This window comes from Globicephala melas, chromosome X, assembly GCF_963455315.2.
Source record: "Globicephala melas chromosome X, mGloMel1.2, whole genome shotgun sequence".
Classification (NCBI taxonomy): Eukaryota; Metazoa; Chordata; class Mammalia; order Artiodactyla; family Delphinidae; genus Globicephala; species Globicephala melas.
Window position 1 is genome coordinate 95,511,198 of NC_083335.1, and position 27,134 is coordinate 95,538,331.

Consider the following 27,134-nt stretch of genomic DNA (forward strand, 5'->3'; position numbering starts at 1 on the left):
ATGTATCCAAAAGAAACAAACGAACAAACAAAAAACAACAACCCCACCCCCTCACTAAGTTGGATGGTCTCCTTCAGGTTCTCGATGGTTCTCTGAGCCTGAGGGTTTCCACCGCTCATCTACCCTTCCCCCCAGCTTCGTCTACATGCCTCTGATCCCACCCTCCCAGTCCAACCTCTCTGTTTAGAAAGAAGGTGCCTGTGTCTGGCAGAGCCAGGATAGGATGAAGAGACAGTCCTTCCCAGCCGCCCAGATAATCAAGAGTTTTGACCGGATCTTTGAGCACACACCAGGACTGTGAGGGGCCAGAGGAAAAGCACAGACTATGGTGCTGAAAGGGATTAATAAGGAACTTAGTGATTTGGCCCCTGACCCTCCAGCACGCTGCTCTGCAGGTCCAGCTGGGGATAATATGTTTCATTGGCAAGCCACAATTATGGAAGCTAATGAAAACCCATATCAAGGTGGTGTATTCCTTTTGACAATTCATTTTCCTACAGACTACCCCTTCAAACTACCTAAGGTTGCATTTGCAACAAGAATTTACCATTCAGACATTAACACTAATGGCAGCATTTGTCTCAATATTCTAAGATCACAGTGGTCTCCTCCTTTAATTGTTTCTAACGTTCTTTCATCCATTTGTTCACTGCTATATGATCCAAACCCAGATGACCCCCCCCCAGTGCCATAGACTGCATGAATCTATAAAACAGAGAGAGAGAAGTACAAAAGAATTTCTCAGGAACGGACTCAGAAGTATGCCAGGTATGCTGCCTTAAAGTCAGAATAACCTGCATTATAGCCAGAATAAACTTTAAATTACTGTTAAAAAAGGAAAAAAACACTAATTCGAAAAGATGCACGCACCCCAATGTTCATAGCAACATTACTGACAATTGCCAAGATGTATATACCACATCTTCTTTACACACACACACACACACACACACACACAATGGAATACTAGTCAGCCATAAAAAAAGAATGAACTTTTGCCATTCTGCAACAACATGGATGGAGGTGGAGGGTATTATGCTAAGTGAAATAAGTGAGATAGAGGAAGAAAAAGACTGTATAATACCACTTATATGAAGGATTTCAAAAATAAAGCAAACTAGGGAAATATGACAGACTCACAGATATAGAGAACAAACTAGTGGTTACCAGTGGGAAGAGGGAAGGGGGAGGGGCAGGGGAAGGATAGGGGATTAAGAGATACAAAATACTATGTATAAAATAAATAAGCGGGCTTCCCTGGTGGCGCAGTGGTTCAGAGTCCGCCTGCCGATGCAGGGGACACGGGTTCGTGCCCCGGTCCGGGAAGATCCCACATGCCGCGGAGCGGCTGGGCCCGTGAGCCATGGCCACTGAGCCTGCGCGTCCGGAGCCTGTGCTCCACAACGGGAGAGGCCACGACAGTGAGAGGCTGGCATACCGCAAAAAAATAAAATTAAAATAAAAAAATAATAAATAAGCTACAAGGATATATTGTACAACAAAGGGTATATAGCCAATATTTTATAATAACTGTAAATGGAATATAATCTTTAAAAATTGTGAATCACTCTGTTGTATACATGAAACTTATAAAATATTGTACATCAACTATACCTCAATTAAAAAAGATCTACTCTCTTAACAACTTTCAAATATACAATACAGTATTATTAACTATAGTCACCATGCTGTACATTACATCCCCAGGACTTCTTTATTTTGTAAATGGTTTGTACCGTTTGGCCATTTACACCCATTTCATCCATCCTCCACCCCACACCTGTGGCAACCACCAATCTGTTCTCTGGGTGTTTTTTTTTTTTTTTAATTTCCACATATAAGTGAGATCATATAGTATTTGTCTTTGTCTGTCCCTCTGTGTTATTGCAAATGGCAGGATTTCCTTTCTTTTTAAATGGCTGAATAATATCCGAGGGAGAGTGAGAGTATGACTGTGTGTGTGAGTGTGTCTGTATCACATTTTCTTTATCCATTAATGAACACTTACGTTGTTTTCATGTCTTGGTTATGGTAAATAAATGAATATGGGGGGGTTGTGCAGATATCTTTTCAAAAAAGTTGTTGTTTTCTTTTCCTTCAGATAAATTTCCAGGAGTGGAATTGCTGGATCACACGGTAGTTCTATTTTCAATTTTTTCATGAACCTCTATACTGTTTTCCATAGTGGCTGCATCAATTTACAGTCCCATAAACTCATATTTTCTTGAATAATTTAAGCACATCCTAAATGCAAAAGGTATATATCTTTTCCTAACTTTAAAAGGTTTATATCTTTTAAATTTTGGAAAAGAAAGACTGAATGGAGTACGCCAAACCCATAGGTGAACAATTTTAATTTGTTTTCTCTATCTTCTTATCCTATTTTACTGGGGAGTTCTTTTACATTACCAAGGATATCCCTATTCCAATTCCATGCAGTCTTGCTCTGGATCACATCGATGATTTAAAAATTTTCAATTTGTATTTCAAAAAACAAAATTCTTACTTCTAAATCTGATAAGGAGCAATAAGTGTGTGCCCATGTCATTCATAAGCTTGTTCTGAATCTAAATAAACTTTCTTTTGAAAAGAAGATCACTTGAAAATTACCAAAAAAATAAGCCAACAGGAATTTATGCATATCAGGAACACTGGTTAACAGGCTTTACCAACCACAAAGTGAAGAATCGGCCTCTACCTCACTAAGGGTGACAGGAGCGACTGGATGTGGCCCTGGAATGTGCACTGGCCATGGCAGTAGTGCCAGCCCTGGCTGCAGCCCTGGCTCGGGCTCTCTCTCCCTCATCTCTCAAAGCCTCTTCATACCAGGATGGGAAGGCAGTGGGGACCCTATCATCGACCTTGGCCAAAAACTCCAGGACTTTCATTTTGCTGGTTTCAGCTTGGGCTCTTGATCGCTGTCACGCATCTGATGATACAGCAGGTATTTTCCTGCACCAAATCTTCTGTGATAAGCTTCCTGGGCTCCACCAAGATGAAGTGCCTCTTTCCATCAAAAACACCCAAAACATTCAGGAATTCCCAGATCTCCTCCTCAGAGGCGCGGTCGCCATGCAAGAAGATCACACCGAGGACAGGCATCAGGGGCCCATTCTTCCGAAACCGCCCGCCACTGCTCCGACGCCCATCATCGGTGAGATCTAGCTTGCTGACAAGGGCATAGGAATCACCACTCGGCTTGACTTCCTTCAAGTCAAGGCCGCAGACCAGTTCCATGTGCTCAGTGGCTCTCCTTAGGATCTCAGGGAATTGTTTCCTGTACATTTTGTTGACAACCTTCAGCATGTCTACCTTCATGATGGGCTCTTTTATATTTCTGCAGTAGGAATTGCATCAACATCCCTGCCTTCATGGTTAGAAGGTCCTTCCGTAAGCTCTCAGTGGAGGTTGAAGCTTTAGAGCCACGTGCACTTTCTCATCTTGGCTCTTGACATCTTTTTCGGACATTGTGCATGAAATAGCTGAGAAGTAACGATGGTGGATGTGGATCTCTGAGGCTCCTAGGAATGCCAGCCACCGGGGAGTCCAAGGAAACATCCCCAAAACAGGAGAGGAAGAGAAGGGGGACTCTTCCCTGCTCAGTGGTTTGAGCACCCTGGAGATCCTGGGTCTCACCCCGGGCATGCTGGCATTTCTCACGAGCACTGAGTTTACTCTTGTGACCCTAGGGAATAATGAGTGTGATCAGGAACAGCAGGCGGGAGTGTGGGTGATGCCCGCACTTGGAGGAGGGAGGAGGAGGGGGAATGAGATGATGTGAGGACCTTCAGCAGGGAGATTCCACGTAAGCTTTAACCAAGTCCATCTCTGCAGGTTTCCTTGAGGGCACTGCCCTAGGACTCTGCAGGGCTCTTGTTCTCCTGGTCAACCTGTCCCTGAGAACCCAGTGGAGAAACGGTGAGCCTTAGGCTGCAGCCTGCCTGCCCTGTGTTTTACTGACTAGGGTGACAGCATGGTTGATAGTGGGGCCACTTGTGTTTTTCAGTGTAGGGGGTCTTCTATGTTTAGCTTCAGGATTATCATGACAGCTCTTGGCAAGGCCTGGAAACTCCCCTCTCTGTTACTCTAAAGGTGACACCCCAAAGCTCTCCGGGACCCACAAGAAGGAAGTGAGAGGGGCACCTCAGCCCACCACTCTTATCAGGGGGAACCCAGTAGTTAAAGCTCTGTGGGTACCTCTCTGTCCTGAGCTTGTTAGATCCTAAGTCATCATTTGGAGTCCTCACTTGGATACCGCACAGGGTCATGGACTCTTCCTTTTGCTGACTGAGGGCTGGACCTTCAGACCAAGGATCTCACCTCCTTCCAGAACTCATAAAAAATGGGATGGGGATCCATGAAAGAAATAATTGATAAGCTAGATTTCATTCCCTTAAACTTCTAATCTGCAAAAATACACCATCAAGAGAACAAGAAGATGAGCTACAGTCTCAGAGGAAATATTTGCAAAAGACAGATCTGATGAAGGCTTTTATCCAAAATATACAAAGAACTCTTAAAATTCAATAAGAAGGAAACTAACAACCCGATTTAAAAAATGGACAAAAGATATGAACAGATACCTCACTAAGGAAGATATACAGATGGCAAACAAGCATATGAAAAGATGCTCACCATCATGTACCATTAGGGAACTGCAAATTAAAATTACAACCAGAAACCACTACGTGCCAAAATCCAGAGGACTGACAGCACCAAATGCTGGTGAGGATGGGATTCAACAAGAACGCTTTCATTGTTGGTGGTGATGCAAATGGTATAGCCACTTTGGAAGCCAGTTTGCAAGCTTCTCAGTAAACTAAACATATTCTATACTGTTGGTGGGAATGTAAATTGGTCCAGCCACTATGGGAAACAGTATGGAGGCTCCTCAAAAAATCAAAAATAGGGCTTCCCTGGTGGTGCAGTCGTTGAGAGTCCGCCTGCCGATGCGGGGGACGTGGCTTCGTGCCCGGGTCCGGGAGGATCCCATGTGCCGCGGAGCGGCTGGGCCCGTGAGCCATGGCCGCTGAGCCTGCGCGTCCGGAGCCTGTGCTCCGCAGCGGGAGAGGCCGCAGCAGTGAGAGGCCCGCGTACCGCAAAAAAAAAAAAAAAAAAAAAAAAATCAAAAATAACATATGATATTATCGGCAATCCCACTACTATCCAAAGGAATTGAAATCAGGACCTTGAAGAGATATCTGCATTCCCATGTTCATTGCAGCATTATTCCTAATAGCCAAGCTATGGAAGCAACCTAAATGTCCACCGATGGATGAATGGATAAAGTGTAAAGTATACATACAATGGAATATCATTCAGCTTTAAAAAGAAGCTAAAACTTCTCCAGCTATGACAGCGTGAATAAATCTAGAGAACATTATGTTCCAGTGAAATAAGCCAGACACAGAAGGACAAATACTACATGATGTCATTTATATGAGGAATCTAAAATAGTCAAAGTCAGAGAAGCAGAGAGTAGAGTGGTGGTTGCCAGGGGCTATGGAGATGGGGAAAATGAGAAGGTTTTAATCAAAAGTTACAAAGTTTCAGTTATGCAAGGTAAATCCTAGGGATCTACTATACAGCATAGAGTTTACAGTTAAGACTACTATATTGTACACTTTCTAACAGGTTAAATCTTATGGTAAGTGTTCTTATCACACACACAAAATAAAAAGGGTGGGAGGAAACATCTGGAGGTCATAGATATGTTTATGGCATAAACTGTGGTGACTGATAGTTTCACAAGTGGATACTTATCTCCGAACTCATCAATTTGTATACATTAAATACGTACGGTTTTTGTATGTCCATCCTACCTCAATAAATTGTTTTTTTTTTTCAAAAAACCAACTAAACATACTCTTACCATACAATCTAGTAATCATGCTCCTTGGTATTTACCAAAATGAGTTGGAAACTTACATCCACACAAAAACCTGCACACCAATGTTTATAGCAGCTTTACTCATAATAGCCAAAACTTAAAAGCAACAAAGGTGTCCTTCAGCAGGTAAATGGATAAATAATGGAATACTGTTCAGTGCTAGAAATAAATATCAAACCATGAAAAGACATGGAGGAACCTTAGATGTGTATTACTAAGTGAAAGAAACTAATCTTAAAAGGCTACATGCTGCGTGATTCCAACTACATGACATCCTGGAAAAAGGCAAAACTATAGAAAAAGCAAAAAGACCAGTGGTTGCCAGGGGTTGGGGGCAGGGAGGGATGAATAGAGCACAGAGAATTTTTAAGGTAGTGAAATTACTCTGTATGACACTATAATGGTACATACAAGTCATCATACGTTCGTCAGAACCCACAAAGTGTACACCACCAAGAATGAAGCCTAATGTAACTCTGGACTTTGTGTGCTAATGATGTGTCAATGTAGCTTCATAGATCGTAGCAAACGGCCCACTCTGATGGGGGATGTTGATAGTCGGGGAGGTGTGAGCTGTGTCGGGGAAGAGGGTACATGGGAACTCCTTGTACTTTCTGTTCCATTTTGTTGTGAACCTAAAACTGCTTTAAAAAAAAATAAAGTGAACTAAAAAAAAACTGATGGGGGGTGGTGGTTGTTGCTCAGCCTCACACCCTTCCCTGGGGATTTAAGTCTTGAGTGCAGGTGCAGGGCCAGTTTTCCCCTCTATGCAAGAGTGGGTGGGCCTCTCAGTCCTCACTCAGTTTCCTTGATTTGATTCCTGGCAGGGCCTGAGGCTCCCCTCTTTCTCGACCTGAGGACATTTCTTCAGAGAAAGGCTCTTATTTCCCTGAGATCCAATAGGAGGAGGTGAGGGTGGCCTTACTTGGCCACACCTGCCATGCCATGAGTGACAACTGTATCAGGCAGGTTGAGACCATATGATGGTGATCCCACTCAGGGTTCTAACTCAGTACCCTAAATCTGACTCACGTGAAGGCCTAAGATTCCCCCCTCTGCTGCCCTGGGACCTCCCCCTCAAACCAAGTTCCGCACTTTTCTGTGATCCCCGAGAAGGATATGAGGCCGTCTCTTCCTGACATTTACACCAGGATCTGTCACGGCAACAGGGAGGATTCTGTGAGGTCTCCGCTGATATGGGTTTGGTGGGCCCTGAACTCTTCAGGGTGCTCACCTTCCTCCTGGCGCACCTTGGAAATCCTATCTCTACTGACCTGAGTTGGCCAACCTCAGGCCAAAGTCTTCACTTTCTCAACCTCTTACGTGGAAATCAGGTTCAGCCACATCTTGCCAAGGCTGTCTGGGGACTCTGAGGGCTGACGGCAGGGTCAGGAGTCCATGGGACACACTGTTCGGGGGTGGCGGGTGTGCTTCCTTCATTCCTCATTCAGGGTCCTCACCACCACATGTGGCAGAGACTGGGACTCCTCCCTCTACTGACCTGAGCTCATCCTCCTAGGTAGGACTCACAAGTCCCTGAGAACTCTGAAGAGTAAGTGAGGGCATGCTCAGGCTGACAACTTTGCCTGGCATGTTGCTCTCCCCAGGCCACCCGTAAGGGGCCCTTCATCGTGGCTCCTGTTTCTTGATTAAAGGCTTCCTGGGAAAGGGCCCATCCCTGCAAACTCTTGACCGGTTTCCCTATTGCAAACCCTTCAGAGACTGGGTCTCCGTCCCAGGAGTGATGTGAAGTAGGGAAGTTGTAACGCAAGGCAGGATGGATGTGCTGTCAAAGAAAAAAAATACATTGGTTTTTCCCTTCTCTTTACCAGCAAGACTTAGCCTTTTATGTAACTTCTCTTTGAATAGATTTAACTTCCAAATGCGAAGGGCTGTCCAGCATGATTTTCTGAGCCCCTGATCTTTTGAGGTTATCTGACTTTGGATATGTAGATGATCATACTGTCACTAAATATCTTCCTCTGCTTTCTTCACCCTTTTCAACTATTTTGAGACGCTTATTGCTATGCTTATGTATTCCCATCCAGTGTTTTGGGCACAGAGTCCTCCTTTTTATCACCTGAGATATATTTTGTAGTGAGTGAGAAGTAAGGTGAATTAAGGAACACAAAGTTGGCCTCGGGCTGGGAAGAATGGAAAAGTGTGGGCGTCAGACTTAGTTAGGCCAGGAGTCTAGTTCCAACACTGTCACTTAACAGCTGTGTGAAACTGAACACATTACCAAACTCTGTGAGCCTCGGTCTTTTCATCTGTGAAATGGGTTTGAGAAGCTCTGCCTTGGGGACTGATAGAATTTATATAATGCCTGTGAAGTGCCTGGCCCATTGCCTGGCCGGTACTGAGACTTTCAAGGATGCCAGTTCTTACTAAGATTAATTTGTCCCCTGGAGTTTCAACCCACTACACTGAGATTTAACTTTCAATCCAGGAGATGCCAGAGAATAAGCAGGGCTCTAGGGCAAAGAAACCCCTATCAGGCAAAATCCTGCTTAGCAAGGAAAACTAGTATTTCCCTGTTAGAGTATGTCATTCAAGGTCAACATGAGGTAGACTTCCTCAGTAGATGCAACACAAAGCTCTAAAATGTTTCACGGACCTAAAACTTACCTCCCTCTCAGTTGCCCTTCTTTATAAACCACTCCCACTTTCATTCATTTAACCACCCACAAATATCTATTCCTTGCCTAGAGTTTGCCAAATTACAATCAAGATAACTTAATTTGAATGATTTTTTTTAGTGGAATGGGCTCTGGCTCCCCCAACTAGGGCAAAGAGTGCCAGTCCAGTGGCTTCTGGGCATCCCCCCTCAGGGGAGTACCACCCTTATTTCTCAGAAACTCCCTGGAGACATGACAGCGTGAATAAAACATCTAATTTGCATAGTGTTCACCTGCACTGGGACAAGAGCACAGGACACATTCTATTCCTGCCTCAGGTGATTTCTCTCTGATTTACCCACAACCCCAAAGTAAAAGGAGACCTCGAAGATATTGCAGGTTTGGTTCCAAACCCCCAAAATAAAGTGAATAGCACAATAAAGTGAGTCACAAGGATTTTTTGGTTTCCCAGTGCTCTTACAAAATTTATGCTTACACTATACTGCAGTCTATTAAGCGTGCAATAGTATTATGTCAAGGAACAATGTACATACCTTAATTAAAAAATACATTTTTGCTAAAAAATGCTAACCATCATCTGAACCTTCAGCGAGTCCATCTTTTTGCTGGTGGAAGGTGTGAAATATTGTGAGAATTACCAAACTGTGACACAGAGACATGAAGTGAGAATACGTTGTTGGAAAAATGGCACTGAAAGACTTGCTGGAAGCAAGGTTGACACAAACCTTCAATTTGTTAAAAAAAGAAAAGAAAAAGCACTATCTGTGAAATACAATAAAGCAAAGCACAACAAAATGAAGTGTGCCTGTAACTGCTAAGGGCAGTTTCCCATTCCAGGCTTTGTCTTTCAACTGTACGGCCCACCATCTGAGGATCTGGCCCCTGCTCAAAATTATCAGTCTCATCTAGCCCACCACGCACCTAACTTATAATTACCTCCCACTGAAGGACTTACATTTTTCCCAAGGCCCACCACTGCCTTGCATCAGGGAATTTACATTCGACTGCTATCATGTGAAACCACCCCTTCTCTTTTCTTATCCTGTCTTTTCATTTGACCTTTTGGTCTTAGAGTATACATCACCATTTTCTTTATATGATAGCTGCTTCTCGGCTCTATAATTTTATGGTCAGTGGCTAGGTCTCCCTTCTTCTCAGCTCTCACAGTACTAGCAAGGAGCCTTCTAAGAGCAGATGCTCAATTCATGTTTGGGGAATAAACGAGCCTGTGAGCATGAGGTCTAATTTATTATGATTTAATTCTACATTTTTGAATGAGCCAAGCACATACTGTTATTTCTAATTTTATAAAACAGAGTAAAAGGAATTAGTAAACCAAATATTGACCATCTTACTTTTTCTATACTATACTACATACAGTATACTATACTATACTTAACTTTTTCACATTTTCAAGGAATTGCATATTGCAATGCCATGTTATCTTCCACCAAATTACTAAATAAGATGGAGGTTTTCCCAATATGTTTTACAAAACAGCAAAACTCTTATTCTTAAACCTGATAAACAACAGTAAGTATGACTGATGTAATTCATAAACTTACATTCTAACGCTAAATAAAATTTCATTTAGGAGTAACGTTTGAAAAACAGCAAAAAACAAAGACGTATTTCCAAATTCCCCATACAGAACAGGAACACAAAGGTATTATACAGTGTTCCCTCTGTCACACCCAGCCCTACACTACTTGAAATATTGAATGCTCTCTTCAGCCACAAAGTGCAGAATTTGCCTCAGATTCTGTGTGGGAGGAGCTGGACAGAACACTGGAACATCCACTGGCTTGGGCTCTCTCTTCCTCATCTTTCAAAGCCTCTTCATACCAAGACTGGAAGGCACTGGGGACGGTGTGATTGACCTTGGCCAGGAACTCCAGGACTTTCATCTTGCTGGTTTCGGCATGGGCTCTCGGGCCCCACAGGAACTCGTAGCGCGCTGGATCACTGTTGGCCACTTGCCGGTATTCCAAATACTTCAGCTTCACCCAATCTTGGGTGATGAGCTTCTTGGGCTCCCCAAATATGAAGTGCCTCTTCCCAGCATAGACTCTCATCTTATTCAGGAATTCCCAGATATTCTCCTCTGTGGCGCAGTTGCCCTTCATGAGGATCACAGCCAGAATGTACATCAGGAGACCGGTCTTGGGTAACCCGCTGCCACGGCTCATGGTCCCATCGTTGGGGAGAGCCATTTTGCTGACAAAGGTATAAGTATGCTTGGTACGGTCGACCTCCTTTAAGTCAACACCAAATAGCATCTCCATGCTGAAGGAAGCTCTTCTGAGGATCTCAGGGAAACGATTTTGGTACTTCTTAGCGATAAACTTCAGCATATGTGCTTTCCTAACAGGCTTTTTCATTTTATACATGTGCACCAGGAACTGCACCAACACACTCGCTGTCCTCCTTAGAGGGCCTTTTCGAGACCGCACGGCGGAGACGGGGGCCTGAGAGGAACTGTGCTTTTTCTTCATTTGGCCTTTGGCTCCTTTGTTTGATCTTGCGGGAGAAACACCTGCAGGATTAGTGGTGGTGGCTAGGGCCCCCTGAGGACTCTTGCGAGTGCTACGTGACTTAGCACCCGGCTTTCTCCGAGTAGTAACCCCAAGAGAAGGACATGAAGACGAGGTGGCTTCCTCCTCAGCTGCAGTGGCCTGAGCACCCGTCAGACCCTGGGTCCCACTTTGGGCCTGGCAGCGTCTCTCGCGGGTGCGGAGCTTACTCTTCCGCCCCCGAGGCATGGTGACTGTGGTCAGGGACAAAAGGCAGGAGCGCAGGTAGGACAGCGGGGTGATCTGGCAGAGATGCGAGAGGATGAGAGGGAGTGAGTGCCTACAGCAGGGAGGTACCACCCTGCCTTTAAGAGGGCCGCTCTTCAGGTTTCCATGTGGGCCCTGCTCTACGAACACACAGGACTCCTGTTCTGATCACCCTGTCCTCTCCTCTAAGAACCCTGTGGAAATAATTAAAGTGAGCCTCAGGCTGCAGCCTGCCAGCCCTGCCTGGTGCTTATTGGGGCTGAGAGCAGCAGTGGGCAATTATCTAGTCCTTGTGGAGCCCCCTCTACTCTGGAGCATTGGGGTCCCCTCAGTTCATATGCAGGACCATCATATCAACTTTGGGCAGGGCCTGGGCGCCCTCCTCTGTGCTGCTCTAAATTTATACCTCAGACCCAGATCCTCATCTTCCTGGGATACCTTACGAAGAAGTAAAGGGGCACCTCAGCCTAGCACCCCTGCCAGGGGGCACCCACAGCTGACAGCTCTATGGGACTCTGTCCTGGGCTCCTTGGGGTCCTCAGTCCTCATTCAGGGTCCTTGCCTTGGCTCTCACCAATCTGATACCATCAGAAATAAAGGAGGGGAAACCCGGGAGCTGTGCAAACAAAGAAGAGAAAGGGAAATCTCTCCCAGCAGCCTCAGGAGCAGCGGATTAAATCTCCACAATCAACTTGATGTACCCCGCATCTGTGGAATACCTGAATAGACAACGAATCATCCCAAACTGAGGAGCCGTGAGGATGAAAGGCTCTTGGTGCTGCGGCCAGGAGTCAGTGCTGTGCCTCTGAGGTGGGAGAGCCAACTTCAGGACACTGGTCAACAAGAGACCTCCAGGCTCCACATAATATCAAACGGGGAACATCTCCCAGAGATCTCCATCTCAACAACAGCATCCAGCTTCACTCAACGACCAGCAAGCTACAGTGCTGGACAACCTATGCCAAACAACTAGCAAAAAAGGTACACAAGCCCACCCACTGGCAGAGAGGCTGCCTAAAATCATAATAAGGCCAAAGACACCCCAAAACACACCACCAGACGTGGACCTGCCCACCAGAAAGACAAGTTCCAGCCTCATCCACCATAACAGAGGCACTAGTCCCCTCCACCAGGAAGCCTAAACAACCCACTGAACCAACCTTAGCCACTGGGGACAGACACCAAAAACAACAGGAACTACGAACCTGCAGCCTGCAAAAAGGAGACCCCAAACACAGCAAGATAAGCAAAATGAGAAGACAGAAAAACACACGGCAGATGAAGGAGCAAGATAAAAATGCACCAGATCGGGCTTCCCTGGTGGCGCAGTGGTTGAGAGTCCACCTGCCGATGCGGGGGACACAGGTTCGTGCCCCGGTCTGGGAAGATCCCACATGCCGCAGAGCGGCTGGGCCCGTGAGCCATGGCCGCTGAGCCTGTGCGTCTGGAGCCTGTGCTCTGCAACGGGAGAGGCCACAACAGTGAGAGGCCCACGTACCGCAAAAAAAAAAAAAAAAAATGCACCAGATCGAACAAGTGAAGAGGAAATAGGCAGTCTACCTGAAAAAGAATTCACAATAATGATAGTAAAGATGATCCAAAATCTTGGAAACAGAATGGACAAAATGCAAGAAACAGTTAACAAGGACCTAGAAGAACTAAAGATGAAACAAACAATGATGAACAACACAATAAATGAAATGAAAAAGACTCTAGATGGGATCAATAGCAGAATAACTGAGGCAGAAGGACGGATAAGTGACCTGGAAGATAAAATAGTGGAAATAACTACTACAGAGCAGAATAAAGAAAAAAGAAAGAAAAGAACTGAGGACAGTCTCAGAGACCTCTCAGACAACATTAAATGCACCAACATTCGAATTATAGGGGTTCCAGAAGAAGAAGAGAAAAAGAATGGGACTGAGAAAATATTTGAAGAGATTATAGTTGAAAACTTCCCTAATATGGGAAAGGAAATAGTTAATCAAGTCCAGGAAGCACAGAGAGTCCCATACAGGATAAATCCAAGGAGAAGTACGCCAAGACACATATTAATCAAACTATCAAAAATTAAATACAAAGAAAGCATATTAAAAGCAGCAAGGGAAAAACAACAAATAATACACAAGGTAATCCCTATAAGGTTAACAGCTGATCTCTCAGCAGAAACTCTGCAAGCCAGAAGGGAGTGGCAGGACATACTGAAAGTGATGAAGGAGAAAATCCTGCAACCAAGATTACTCTACCCAGCAAGGATCTCATTCAGATTAGATGGAGAAATTAAAACCTTTACAGACAAGCAAAAGCTGAGAGAGTTCAGCACCACCAAACCAGCTTTACAAGAAATGCTAAAGAAACTTCTCTAGGCAAGAAACAGCAGAGAAGGAAAAGACCTACAATAACGAGCCCAAAACAATTTAGAAAATGGGAATAAAAACATACATATCGATAATTACCTTAAATGTAAATGGACTAAGTGCTCCCACCAAAAGACACAGATTGGCTAAATGGATACAAAAACAAGACCCATATATATGCTGTCTACAAGAGACCCACTTCAGACCTAGAGACACATACAGACTGAAAGTAAGGGGATGCAAAAAGATATTCCATGCAAATGGAAACCAAAAGAAAGCTGGAGTAGCAACTCTCATATCAGACAAAATAGACTTTAAAATAAAGACTATTAGAAGAGACAAAGAAGGACACTACATAATGATCAAGGGATCGATCTAAGAAGAAGATGTAACAATTGTAAATATTTATGCACCCAACATAAGAGCACCTCAATACATAAGGCAAATACTAACAGCCTTAAAAGAGGAAATTGACAGTAACATATTCATAGTAGGGGACTTTAACACCCCACTTTCACCCATGGACAGATCATCCAAAATGAAAATAAATAAGGAAACACAAGCTTTAAATGATACATTAAACAAGATGGACTTAATTGATATTAATAGGACACTCCATCCAAAAACAACAGAATACACATTTTTCTCAAGTGCTCATGGAACATTCTCCAGGATAGATCATATCTTGGGTCACAAACCAAGCCTTGGTAAATTTAAGAAAATTGAAATTGTATCAAGTATCTTTTCCGACCACAACGCCATGAGACTAGATATCAATTACAGGAAAAGATCTGTAAAAAATACAAACACATGGAGGCTAAACAATACACTCCTTAATAACAAAGTGATCACTGAAGAAATCAAAGAGGAAATAAAAAAATACCTAGAAACAAATGACAATGGAGACACGACAACCCAAAACCTATGGGATGCAGCAAAAGCAGTTCTAAGAGGGAAGTTTATAGCAATACAAGCCCACCTTAAGAAACAGGAAACAACTCAAATAAACAACCTAACCTTGCATCTAAAGCAATTACAAAAAGAAGAAAAAGAAACCGCAAAGTTACCAGAAGGAAAGAAATCATAAAAATCAGATCAGAAATAAATGAAAAAGAAATGAAGGAAACAATAGCAAAGATCAATAAAACTAAAAGCTGGTTCTTTGAGAAGATAAACAAAATTGTTAAACCATTAGCCGGACTCATCACGAAAAAAAGGGAGAAGACTCAAATCAACAGAATTAGAAATGAAAAAGGAGACGTAACAACTGACACTGCAGAAATACAGAAGGTCATGAGCGATTACTACAAGCAACTCTATGCCAATAAAATGGACAACCTGGAAGAAATGGACAAATTCTTAGAAATGCACAACCTGCCAAGACTGAATCAGGAAGAAATAGAAAATATGAACAGACGAATCACAAGCAGTGAAATTGAAACTATGATTAAAAATCTTCCAACAAACAAAAGCCCAGGACCAGATGGCTTCACAGGCGAATTCTAGCAAACATTTAGAGAAGAGCTAACACCTATCCTTCTCAAACTCTTTCAAAATATAGCAGAGGGAGGAACAGTCCCAAAATCATTCTACGAGGCCACCATCACCTTGATACCAAAACCAGACAAGGATGTCACAAAGAAAGAAAACTACAGGCCAATATCACTGATGAACCTAGATGCAAAAATCCTCAACAAAATACTAGCAAACAGAATCCAACAGCACATTAAAAGGATCACACACCATGATCAAGGGGGGTTTATTCAAGGAATGCAAGGATTCTGCAATATACGCAAATCAATCAATGTGATAAACGATATTAACAAATTGAAGGAGAAAACCCATATGATCATCTCAATAAATGCAGAGAAAGCTTTTGACATAATTCAACACCCATTTATGATAAAAACCCTGCAGAAAGTAGGCATAGAGGGAACTTTCCTCAACATAATAAAGGCCATATATGACAAACCCACAGCCAACATCATCCTCAATGGTGAAAAACTGAAAGCATTTCCACTAAGATCAGGAAAAAGACAAGGTTGCCCACTCTCACCACTCTTATTCAATATAATTTTGGAAGTTTTAGCCACAGAGAAGAAAAGGAAATAAAAGGAATCCAAATTGGAAAAGAAGAAGTAAAGCTGTCACTGTTTGCAGATGACATGATCCTATACATAGAGAATCCTAAAGATGCTACCAGAAAACTACTAGAGCTAATCAATGAATTTGGTAAAGTGGCAGGATACAAAATTAATGCACAGAAATCTCTGGCATTCCTATACACTAATGATGAAAAATCTGAAAGTGAAATCAAGAAAACACTCCCATTTACCATTGCAACAAAAAGAATAAAATATCTAGGAATAAACCTACCTAAGGAGACACAAGACCTGTATTCAGAAAATTATAAGACACTGATGAGCGAAATTAAAGATGATACAAAGAGATGGAGAGATATACCATGTTCTTGGATTGGAAGAATCAACATTGTGAAAATGACTCTACTACCCAAAGCAATCTACAGATTCAATGCAATCCCTACCCAACTACCACTGGCATTTTTCACAGAACTAGAACAAAAAATTTCACAATTTGTATGGAAACACAAAAGACCCCAAACAGCCAAAGCAATCTTGAGAACGAAAAACGGAGCTAGAGGAATCAGGCTCCCTGACTTCAGACTATACTACAAAGCTACAGTAATCAAGACGGTATGGTACTGGCACAAAAACAGAAAGATACATCAATGGAACAGGATAGAAAGCCCAGAGATAAACCCACGCACAGATGGTCACCTTATCTTTGATAAAGGAGGCAGCAATGTACAGTGGAGAAAGGACAGCCTCTTCAATAAATGGTGCTGGGAAAACTGGACAGGTACATATAAAGTATGAGATTAGATCACTCCCTAACACCATACACAAAAATAAGCTCAAAATGGATTAAAGACCTAAATGTAAGGCCAGAAACTATCAAACTCTTAGAGGAAAACACAGGCAGGACACTCTATGACATAAATCACAGCAAGATCCTTTTTGACCTGCCTCCTAGAGAAATGGAAATAAAAACAAAAATAAACAAACGGGACCTAATGAAACTTCAAAGCTTTTGCGCAGCAAAGGAAACCATAAACAAGACCAGAAGACAACCCTCAGAATGGGAGAAAGTATTTGCAAATGAAGCAACTGACAAAGGATTAATTTCCAAAATTTACAAGCAGCTCATGCAGCTCAATAACAAAAAAACAAACAACCCAATCCAAAAATGGGCAGAAGACCTAAATAGACATTTCTCCAAAGAAGATATACAGACTGCCAACAAACACATGAAAGAATGCTCAACATCATTAATCATTAGAGAAATGCAAATCAAAACTACAATGAGATATCATCTCACACCAGTCAGAATGGCCATCATCAAAAAATCTAGAAACAATAAATGCTGGAGAGGGTGTGGAGAAACGGGAACACTTCTGCACTGCTGGTGGGAATGTGAATTGGTACGGCCACTATGGAGAACAGTATGGAGGTTCCTTAAAAAACTACAAATAGAACTACCATATGACCCAGCAATCCCACTACTGGGCATATACCCTGAGAAAACCATAATTCAAAAAGAGTCATGTACCAAAATGTTCATCGCAGCTCTATTTACAATAGCCCGGAGATGGAAACAACCTAAGTGCCCATCATCGGATGAATGGATAAAGAAGATGTGGCACATATATACAATGGAATATTACTCAGCCATAAAAAGAAATGCAATTGAGCTATTTGTAATGAGGTGGATAGACCTAGAGTCTGTCATACAGAGTGAAGTAAGTCAGAAAGAGAAAGACAAATACCGTATGCTAACACATATATATGGAATTTAAGAAAAAAAAATCTCATGAAGAACCTAGGGGTAAGACAGGAATAAAGACACAGACCTACTGGAGCATGGACTTGAGGATATGGGGAGGGGGAAGGGTGAGCTGTGACAAAGCGAGAGAGAGGCATGGACATATATACACTACCAAACATAAGGTAGATAGCTGGTGGGAAGCAGCCACATAGCACAGGGATATCCGCTCAGTGCTTTGTGACCGCCTGGAGGGGTGGGATAGGGAGGGTGGGAGGGAGGGGGACGCAAGAGGGAAGAGATATGGGAACATATGTATAACTGATTCACTTTGTTATAAAGCAGAAACTAACACACCATTGTAAAGCAATTATACCCCAATAAAGATATTAAAAAAAAAAAAGAAATAAAGGAGGGCTCACACACACCTGACTTCCATACCTGGGCTACCCAGCGCTGCAAGCAAGGAGGGGGGCACTCCCTGTTGTCTCCTCTGTTTGTGGGTGAGTGGTATCATCACTGTTCTTTCAGGGTCCTCACCCTGACTCCTATAAAGCCCTGGGTTTCTTCCCTCTGCAGAATTGAGGCTATTCAATTAGTCCGACACCCTCACATCTCTGAACTCTCCAGACAAATGAGAAGAGTGCTTCAGCTTGACAGATACTCTTGGTTTCTACTCAGAACACGGGCAGAATTTATGAGACCCTACATTTTAGAGTCGGTGTTCACCTTAGTCCTCACTCAGGTCTCTGACCTGAACTCTGTGTAGGACTTAGGACTCCTCCCATCAATAACCTGGGTAGTCCAGCCTCAGAGCAAAGTCCTCAATTCCCTGAGTCCCTAGAGGGGGAAGTCAGGGTCCTACATATATGACTACCCCTGGCTGGAGCCTCCCACAAGTGTAGGGGTGCTGCTTTGTGATGCCACCCCTAAATGGGGAGAGGCCCCCTCATCAGTATTTAGGGCCCTCACCTTCACCTCAGTTAGGACCTAGGTATCCTCCATCTGCAAGATGGAGCTACTCCCTAGACCTAGGCCCTCCCAGCCCCGAGACATCTCAGGCAGAACTCAGTTTGATGGCTCTGTTGGGGCTTCCCAGGGCCTACAGCAGCAGCGAGACTTAGTGCAGTTTGTTATGGGCCGAGTGGCACCTCTCACTCCCCACTCAAAGTCTTCACCTTGACTCCAGACCAGTACTGGAAATTTTCTCTTGGCCGCCGGAGGCATGGCCCTCAGATGAAAGTTCTCACTTCCTGGAACCTCTGAAGCCGAAGTCAGGATGACTCACATCCGGCCACAACTACTCAGGGTCTCTGACAGCTGACAGCAGGGGCGGGGGTCTGTGGTACTCCAGTGTTCTGGAGCCGGTGGTCCCTAGGTCCTACATACAGGGTGCCCATCTTGGAATCTGTCAGAGCCTGGGACTCCTCCCTTTACTGAACTGTGCCCACAAGTTTCACCTCCTTGAGCTCCTGGGGGTGGGGGGAAGTCTGGGCCTGCTATATATGACCACCCCGGCCTGGAGGCTCCGGGAACTGAGTGCATGGGTGCAGCTTTGTTGCCATCTCTACTCCCTCATTAGCGCTCAGGCCCCGCCCCTCCTCCCGCCCCCCACCCCACCTCCCGCCTTGACTTCAGTTAGGGCCTAGGTTTCCTTGATTTACAGAATCAGGAAATTCTCTCTTAGATTAAGGCTTTCCCCCTTGAGAATTTCCAGGCAGAACTCAGCCTAACAGTTTTTCAGGAACCTTCCACTTTCGATCACAGAGGCGGGATTTGTGGGGGTAACCTTTGTTATGGGAGGGGGGAAGGATCCCTTGGGTCCGCATTCAGGTCCTCACCTTGACTGCAGAGCAGTCCTGGGAATCCGCCCTTGGCCGAACAAACGCCGTGAACAACCGTCCGGCTCCGCCCCCAGAGCGGAAGTGTGGGAGCCACTACCGGCTGCGGCTGCCTCGTGCGGGGTTCCAACGGCTGACGGGACGCGCAGGGCTTTATGGGATCCCGGGGTTCAGAGGTCAGCCGTCCCATGATCCTCCCTCGCGGGTCTCTCCGGGCCATCTATTAGAGCCCGTGACCCCTCCCTCTGTGGTCCCGAGTCCTTCAGCCTCCAAACAAAGCCCTCACCTCCCCGAGTCCCTAGTGGGGAAGGCAGGGCGTTGCTCTGACCATCTCTGCCTGACAAGAAGGGCGCCACCCTGTGAGCCTCCCTCCTTGGGAGAGAGACGCTCTCATTAGCACTGAGGTCCTTACCTTGACCCTGGTTTGTCTGGTTATGGCCAAGACCCCTTCCCTTGCAGAACTGGGACCTGATCCTGATAGACAAAGCCCTTCCCTCGCCGAGACCAGACAGACAGAAATGAGGAGGCTTCTCATCCCTATGGCTCTGCCTGGGGCCTCTCGTGGTTAAGAATGGGGGCAGGGGTCTGTAAAGCCCCCTCATTTGTGGGTCTAGTGATACCTCTTTCCTCACTCAGGGACCCCACCATACTCCTGGCCAGTCCCGGGACCGGATCCTCCCTGACCCTCCAACCTGAGCTTCTCCCTCTACTGAACTGAGGCTGTTCTTAGACCAAGACTTTGACCTCACTGAAAACTATGAGACTTATAAGAGAGGATGCCCTGCCTGGGCATTCTAGGTCTGAGAGCACGTTTGGGCAGGTCTCTGAATGACCTATATTTTGGCGTGGTTGTCTCTCCAGTCCTCACTCATTTCGGGGAAGGGGTGTTCCTTTTGTCTATCTCTTGGATTAAAAGGTTCCTGGGGAATGCCACATCCCTGCAAACTCTTGAGCAGCGTACCTAATGCAAACCTTGTAGTTTCATGTCCCAGACTTGACGTGAGATGGGGAAAATGCAACATAAGGCAGGGGGCCCAGGACAGGGGTGGGCTCCCAGAGAAAAATAATGCTAATCTGTCCTTTTCAATAGCCAGAATTAGCTTCTTCTGTGACTTGTTTTAATTGATTTATAGGCATACCTCTTTTTATCGTATTTCACTTAATCATGCTTCACAGATATTCTGTTTTATTATGAATTGTAAGTTTGTGGTTACCGTGCATTGAACATGTGAATGGGTGCCGTTTCCCCAACACCATGTGTTCACGTGGGGTCCCTGTGCCACATTTTGTTAATTCTTGAAATATTTTAAACTTTTTCATTATTTTCTTATGGTTCTCTGCTCAGTTATCTTTGTTATTCTTGTAACTGTTTTTGTTTTTTGTTTGTTTGTTTGTTTGTTTTTTGCGGTACGCGGGACTCTCACTGTTGTGGCCTCTCCCATTGCAGAGCACAGGCTCCGGACACGCAGGCTCAGCGGCCATGGCTCACGGGCCCAGCCGCTCCGTGGCATGTGGGATCTTCCCGGACCGGGGCACAAACCCGTGTCCCCTGCACTGGCAGGCGGACTCTCAACCACTGCGCCACCAGGGAAGCCCACTGTTTTGTATTTTTAAATTAAGATGTGTACATTTTTTTTAGACACTGTCTAGTAAGTGTACAATAGAATTAACAACTTTTATAAGCACTGGGAAACCCAAAATTTCGTGCGATTTACTTTATTGCAATATTTGCATTATTGCGGTGACCTAGAACCCAACCCACAGTGTCTGAGATATACGCATACTTCTAAAGGAAAGGAGCTGTCCAGGATGGTTTTGTGCTTCCCCTGATTGAGGTTATGTGACACTGCATATAGAGATGATCCTATTGTCACTGAGCAGCATCTGTTTCTTCTCCTTATTCCTGTTCCTCCTTCTTATTCCTAACTGGCATTTACTGAGGTATTCTTCAATGCTTTGGATAGATTCCAATCCCGTTCTTTAGCCACACAGTCCTTATCTTTATCCCAAGATACATTTGAGTGTCAAGGAATACAAGCTCTGCTTTAGGCCAAGAGGAGTATAACAGTGTGAGATCTAGAGGAATTCAGACCAGGAGTCTAGTCCCAGGCCTGTCATTTACTAGTGTTACCCAGCAAGGGCTCACTGCCTGACATGCATAGAAGCCAATACTATCACACTGCCTTCTGAGATAAACACTTTATTCCGGGACTTCCCTGGTGGTGCAGTGGTTAAGAATCTGCCTGCCAATGTAGGGGACATGCAAGAGGGAAGAGATATGGGGCTATATGTATATGTATAGCTGGTTCACTTTGTTATAAAGCAGAAACTAAAACACCATTGTAAAGCAATTATACTCCAATAAAGATGTTAAAAAAATGTGTTGAAAAACAAAATGACACAAATGAACTTATTTACAAAACAGAAAAAGACTTACAGATATCGAAAACAAACTTATGGTTACCAAAGGGGAAACGTGGGGCGGGGGGGAATGGATAAATCAGGAGCTCGGGATTAACACGCCCACTACTATATATAAGACAGATAACCAACGAGGACCTACTGTATAGCACAGGGGACTCTGCTCAATATTCTGTGATAATCTGTATGAGAAAAGAATCTGAAAATGAACGAATATACGTATATGTGTGACTGAATCACTTTGCTGTACACCTAAAACTAACACATTGTAAATCAACTATACTCCAATAAAATAAAATAAAAAATACCATGTGATCCAGCAATCCCACTCCTGTGCACATATCCAAAGAAAACCATAATTTGCAAAGGTACACACACCCCAATGTTCACTGCAGCACTATTTGCAATAGCCAAGACATGGAAGCAACCTAAATGTCCATCGACAGAGGAATGGATAAAAACTACGTGGTACATATATAAAACGGAATATTACTCAGTCATAAAAAAAGAAAGAAAGAATGCCATCTGCAGCAACGTGGACGAACCTAGAGATTATCACACTAAGTGAAATAAGTCAGACAGAAAGACAAATATCATATATCACTCATATGTGGAATCTAATTTTTAAAAATGACACAAATGAACTTACTTACAAAACAGAAAAAGACTTACAGATATCGAAAACAAACTTACGGTTACCAAAGGGGAAACGTGGGGCGGGGGGGAATGGATAAATCAGGAGCTTGGGATTAACATACACACTACTATATATAAGACAGATAACCAACGAGGACCTACTGTATAGCACAGGGGACTCTGCTCAATATTCTGTGATAATTTGTATGAGAAAAGAATCTGAAAATGAACGAATATATGTATATGTATAACTGACTCACTTTGCTGTACACCTGAAACTAACACAACATTGTAAATCAACTATTCTCCAATAAAGCAACAAAAAAACAAAAAAGGAATATACACGTGTAACACCACCTCTGGGCAATCATCTTAGGCATGGGTGAAAAACCCCATCACCCTGTAAAGCAAGGTTTCCAGTCCAGGAGCAAGGTCTTTTATCTCCTGAGTCAGAGGACCCTCATTAATATCAATCAGGTTTAATAAAGTTTTGCCACAGTCATCCAATAGCCAACTCCCATTAGCCAATCCTAACAGATATAACAGTCAGACCTAAACAAACATAGGCAAACAAATCCAAAGGCCTGGGACTTTAACCCAATCCTTTGAGTACCTCAGCAGCTGTAACCTTTTGTACTCTCTTAGGGTGGAACTCTAGTCCACGATCCTAGCCTTAGGACTCTAACCTGGACTCTATCCCGAGCAAAAAAAACTCCCCCAGGCAGGACTCTAACCCACAATTCCGATGAGATTATTAGACAATTTAGGTACAGGCACATTTTAACAAGGTTACTCACCCAAAAGACGTCTGATCCAGGAGCTGTTTCTTTTCTCAAAAGTGAAAGTAGCCCGAGGAGCCTGGAGTGCCATGGCGGGGAAGCAGGAACCCAAGAGCCGACCTTCTAGACAAATTCAGTCTAGGTGGCTACGCAAGGTTGGTGCTGAGGGCCCACGCTCTGCCAGGGGCTACAGTGCCTCACGCAGGCGGTCACAAGACCTAAATCTCACCTGGGTTGCCAAAACTTACTGAACAAGGGCTCACTGCCCTGTGTGCACAGAAGCCAACACTATGGCAACAGTTTTTGAGAAAAGAGCTTTACTGCAAGGCCGACTAACACAGGAGACAAGGCTCTCAAATCTCACCTCAATCCAGCGGTCTGGGTGAAATTTAAGGGGTCAGGGTAATTTCAAACTTGGAAGCTAATTGGCTAGTCTTGAATTAGTCCATATAAGCTACTCATGCTGCTGGAGGCCAGATTTTCCTTAATTGAAGGATTGTCACGGGCTCTCCAGGCAACATTTCTATTCTCTGAGTTCTGCAGACTGAAGGTCTTGGTTCCAGGGTCATCCTGGGGTCATGGGTTGCTTCCTGGAGATGTGCAGTTCTGTCTCTGTAAAATAACACAAGGTTTGATTAATCAGCAACCTATTTAAGGAGGCAAAACCAGTTTAAGCTGATCAATTGTTTTACCTGCTGTTTCACTAGCCCCGTGAGCTTGAGCACATTAACCAAACAGCAAGACAAAGAAATCGCAATTAACTAAAATGCTGCCTAGCAAGGACAATCATGTAATATCCACACCAGAGGATATAATACATAATGCGCTTGTGGGAGAATCTTTCCTAGTTGGAAACAACTCAAAGTCCTTAGAATTTTTGTCATTGACCAGTATCTTCCCTACCAGCTACGCTTTCTTCTAAATAACCATTATTTCCACTTATTTAACTACCAACAAAAATCTAGAACTTGCCTAGAATTTGCCAAATTACACACAAGACAGAATAATTGAGTACGCTTTTAATGGCGAGGTCTCTGGCTCCCCCAACCCAGGGTAAAGACTGCCAGCCCAGTGGATTCTGGATTCTCTGAGGCCCTCCATCTGAGGCTCTGGCCGGGCTCACCACTCCCACAGTCTCATCTAGCCCACCAGGCAACCTCACTTGAAATTACTTCTCACTGAAGGCTTTGCATTTTCCTAAGGCTCCAAACTGCCTTGCCTCAGGCCATTTACACTTGAGTGCTTTCAGCTCCAACTGCCTGCCCTCTTTAACCCTACTTTTTACTTGTTCTTTAGGTCGTAGAGCGCATCCCACCATCTTTTTATATAATAGCAGCTCCTAGACCCTAAAATTCAATGGGCAGGGGCTAGATCTTGTTTTTGTGGTGGTTGTTGTTTGGGGGCTTTTTCTGGGGGGTGGCGGGGGGAAGCATCCACAGTACTAGTATGATGCCTTCCTAAGAGCTCATTCTCGATTAATGATTGGGAAATTAAAAAGGAGTAAGCATGTGGCCTAATGCATTAAAATTTAATTTATCTTACATTCCTGAATAATCTAAGCAAATCCAGGTGTATGACTTCTACTTTTACAGGAAGAAACATGAGAAGGATTTAGGCAAACCACAAATTGACGATCTTTCCCTTATTTATAGTCTTTCTTTCGGCCTTTATTGATTAAATATAAGGTACCTACTGTATACTATGCACTATGCTCTGACTACAACCCCAAATAAAACAAAATATGAGCTTTTTTTTTTTTTTTTTCCGGGTACGCGGGCCTCTCACTGTTGTGGCCTCTCCCGTCGCGGAGCACAGGCTCCGGACGCGCAGGCTCAGCGGCCACGGCTCACGGGCCCAGCCGCTCCGCGGCATGTGGGATCTTCCCGGACCGGGGCACGAACCCGTGTCCCCTGCATCGGCAGGCAATTCCTACTGCAGAAATATAAAAGAGCCCATTATGGAGGCAGACATGCTGAAGGTTGTCAACAAAATGTACAGGGAACAATTCCCTGAGATCCTAAGGAGAGCCACTGAGCACACTGGTTTTTAATGAGGTTCCTTACCTCCATGAGAGCTCTGGGAGGAAGTGAGTATGACGCATCATGTCACCATGCCTAAGTGACATAGCCTCAGGTCTGACAACAGGGACAGTGCTCTATGTGGTCCCCTTCTTTCTGGGAGAGATCCTTTCATTGTCAGTCACTGTCATCATGTTGACTCCTGTTAGGAACTGGGTACCCTTCCTCTGCTGAATGAGGCCTCCCCCATCAGTCCAAGGACTTTGAGTCCCTGAAACCATCCTCCTTCAGGCAATAAGGGATAAACTTAGTCTGAAAGCCCTGTCTATTGCCTCCCCAGGCCAATTACAGACGCGGGACTTTCTAAGGATGTATCTGTAACGGGGTAGTTGGTTGCCACACTCCTCATACAGGACTTCTACTTTGACACTGTCACGCCTGGGATTCCACTCTCTGCTGAACAGCCAGCCTATAAACCAAGGTCCTCCCCTCCCTGACACCCTCCAGGCAGAAGTCAGGGGGCACTTGACCCTGCCAGCTCTTGCCTATGCCTCCCAGGGCTAACAGCAGAGGAGGGGCTAAGTGTAGCCCTGACAGTGGTGGACTGAGTGGTCCCCATGTCCACAGACAGGGTCTTCACTATGACTCTGCACACTTCCTGGGGCTCCATTCTCTGCTGATCTAAGGCTGAGGGCTCTGCTGATCCCCAGAGTCCCCACCTTCCCGCGACCTGAGTTGAAAGTGTTAGTCACAAGCAGCCAGGACTGTTCTGGACCTCAAGGGGCTGCCAAAGGGGATGGGACTTTTTATGGGATCCTACTGTTCTGGCTGGGTCTTTATTCAGGTTTATCACTGTCATTTCTGTGAGAGACTCACACTCTCTCCTCTACCAACCTGAGAACTCTGCCCTTAGACAAATTTCTTATGGCCCCAAGAAGCCTGAAGAATAAGTGAGGGTACGGTTAGCCTAATAGGTCTGCCTGAGACCCTCTGTGTCTGATAGCAGACAGGACTGGTGTCCCAATGACCACCCCCCAATATTCTGGGCTTTGGTCTCCTCAGTCCTCCTACACGGGGCCCTCATCTTGCTTTCTATCTCTTGGATTAAAGCCTGCTTAGGAAATTCCACATCTCTGCAAACTCTTGAGCAGTTTTCGCTCTGCAAACCTTACAGAGAATGGGTCCCTGGCCCAGGAGTAATGTGAGATGGGGAAGCTGTAGCACAAGGCAGGAGTCCCAGAACAGGTGGTGGTAGCCTGTCAGGGAAAAGAAGTACACTGATCTATTCTATCTCATCAGCCAGATGAAGATTCCCACGTCACTTCTGTTCTGATAGATTTACTTTCTACAGGGAAGAGACTGTGAGGATGATTTTGAGAGCCCCTAGTCTTTTGAGGTTCTCTAACATCGCAAATGTAGATGCTTATACTGTCACCGAATATTGTCTCTTTCATTTATTTATTTATTTATACCTCTCAAATATTTTGGTATTCTTACTGCTCTGGCTACGTATTCCAATCCAGTAGTTTGAGCACAAGGCCATTCTTTTTATCACCTAAGACAAAGTTTGAAGTACTGAGAAAACAACTGAAATAAAAGACACAGGATGTGTCTCAGGGTAGGAGGAGTAGAACAGTACGAGCTCTACAGTAATTTAGACCAGGAGTCTAGTCCCACCCCTGTCATTTACTAGCCTTATGAATTTTGGCACATGACCAAACTCTAACTCTATGAGCCTCAGGATCTTCACTGTGAAGTGAGTTTGATAAGACCTGTCTTGTAGGACTGGTGGAATATATGTAATGTATGGAAAGCAGCTGTCACTGTGCCTGTCTTGTATTGAGACGCTAGGGAATGGCGGTTATTACTATGATTATCTTGACCTCAGACGTTACCATCAATCCAGCTGGGATTTTTTTTTTTTTTTTTT

General features: G+C 44.4%; 2 protein-coding genes and 1 pseudogene across 2 annotated transcripts in view; 1 reads left to right on the forward strand and 2 right to left on the reverse strand.

Annotated features, from left to right (window-relative positions):
- CFAP47 (cilia and flagella associated protein 47) overlaps window positions 1-27,134 on the reverse strand; it is a 471,409-nt gene that overhangs the window by 408,746 nt on the left and 35,529 nt on the right. The window contains 1 exon segment of the mRNA XM_070044670.1: window positions 2,926-3,337. Within this exon segment, the coding sequence (XP_069900771.1) occupies window positions 2,926-3,337 (412 nt within the window).
- On the forward strand, window positions 326-694 carry LOC115850115 (ubiquitin-conjugating enzyme E2 D3 pseudogene; annotated as a pseudogene).
- LOC132594545 (melanoma-associated antigen B3-like) lies at window positions 10,260-11,291 on the reverse strand. The gene has a single exon (XM_060292720.1). The coding sequence runs from the start codon at window positions 11,289-11,291 to the stop codon at window positions 10,260-10,262; it is 1,032 nt and encodes a 343-aa protein (XP_060148703.1).

Coding starts and splice junctions, on each gene's coding strand:
- LOC132594545 (XM_060292720.1), bottom strand. CDS start 11,291: ATGCCTCGGGGGCGGAAGAGTAAGCTCCGCACCCGCGAGAGACGCTGC.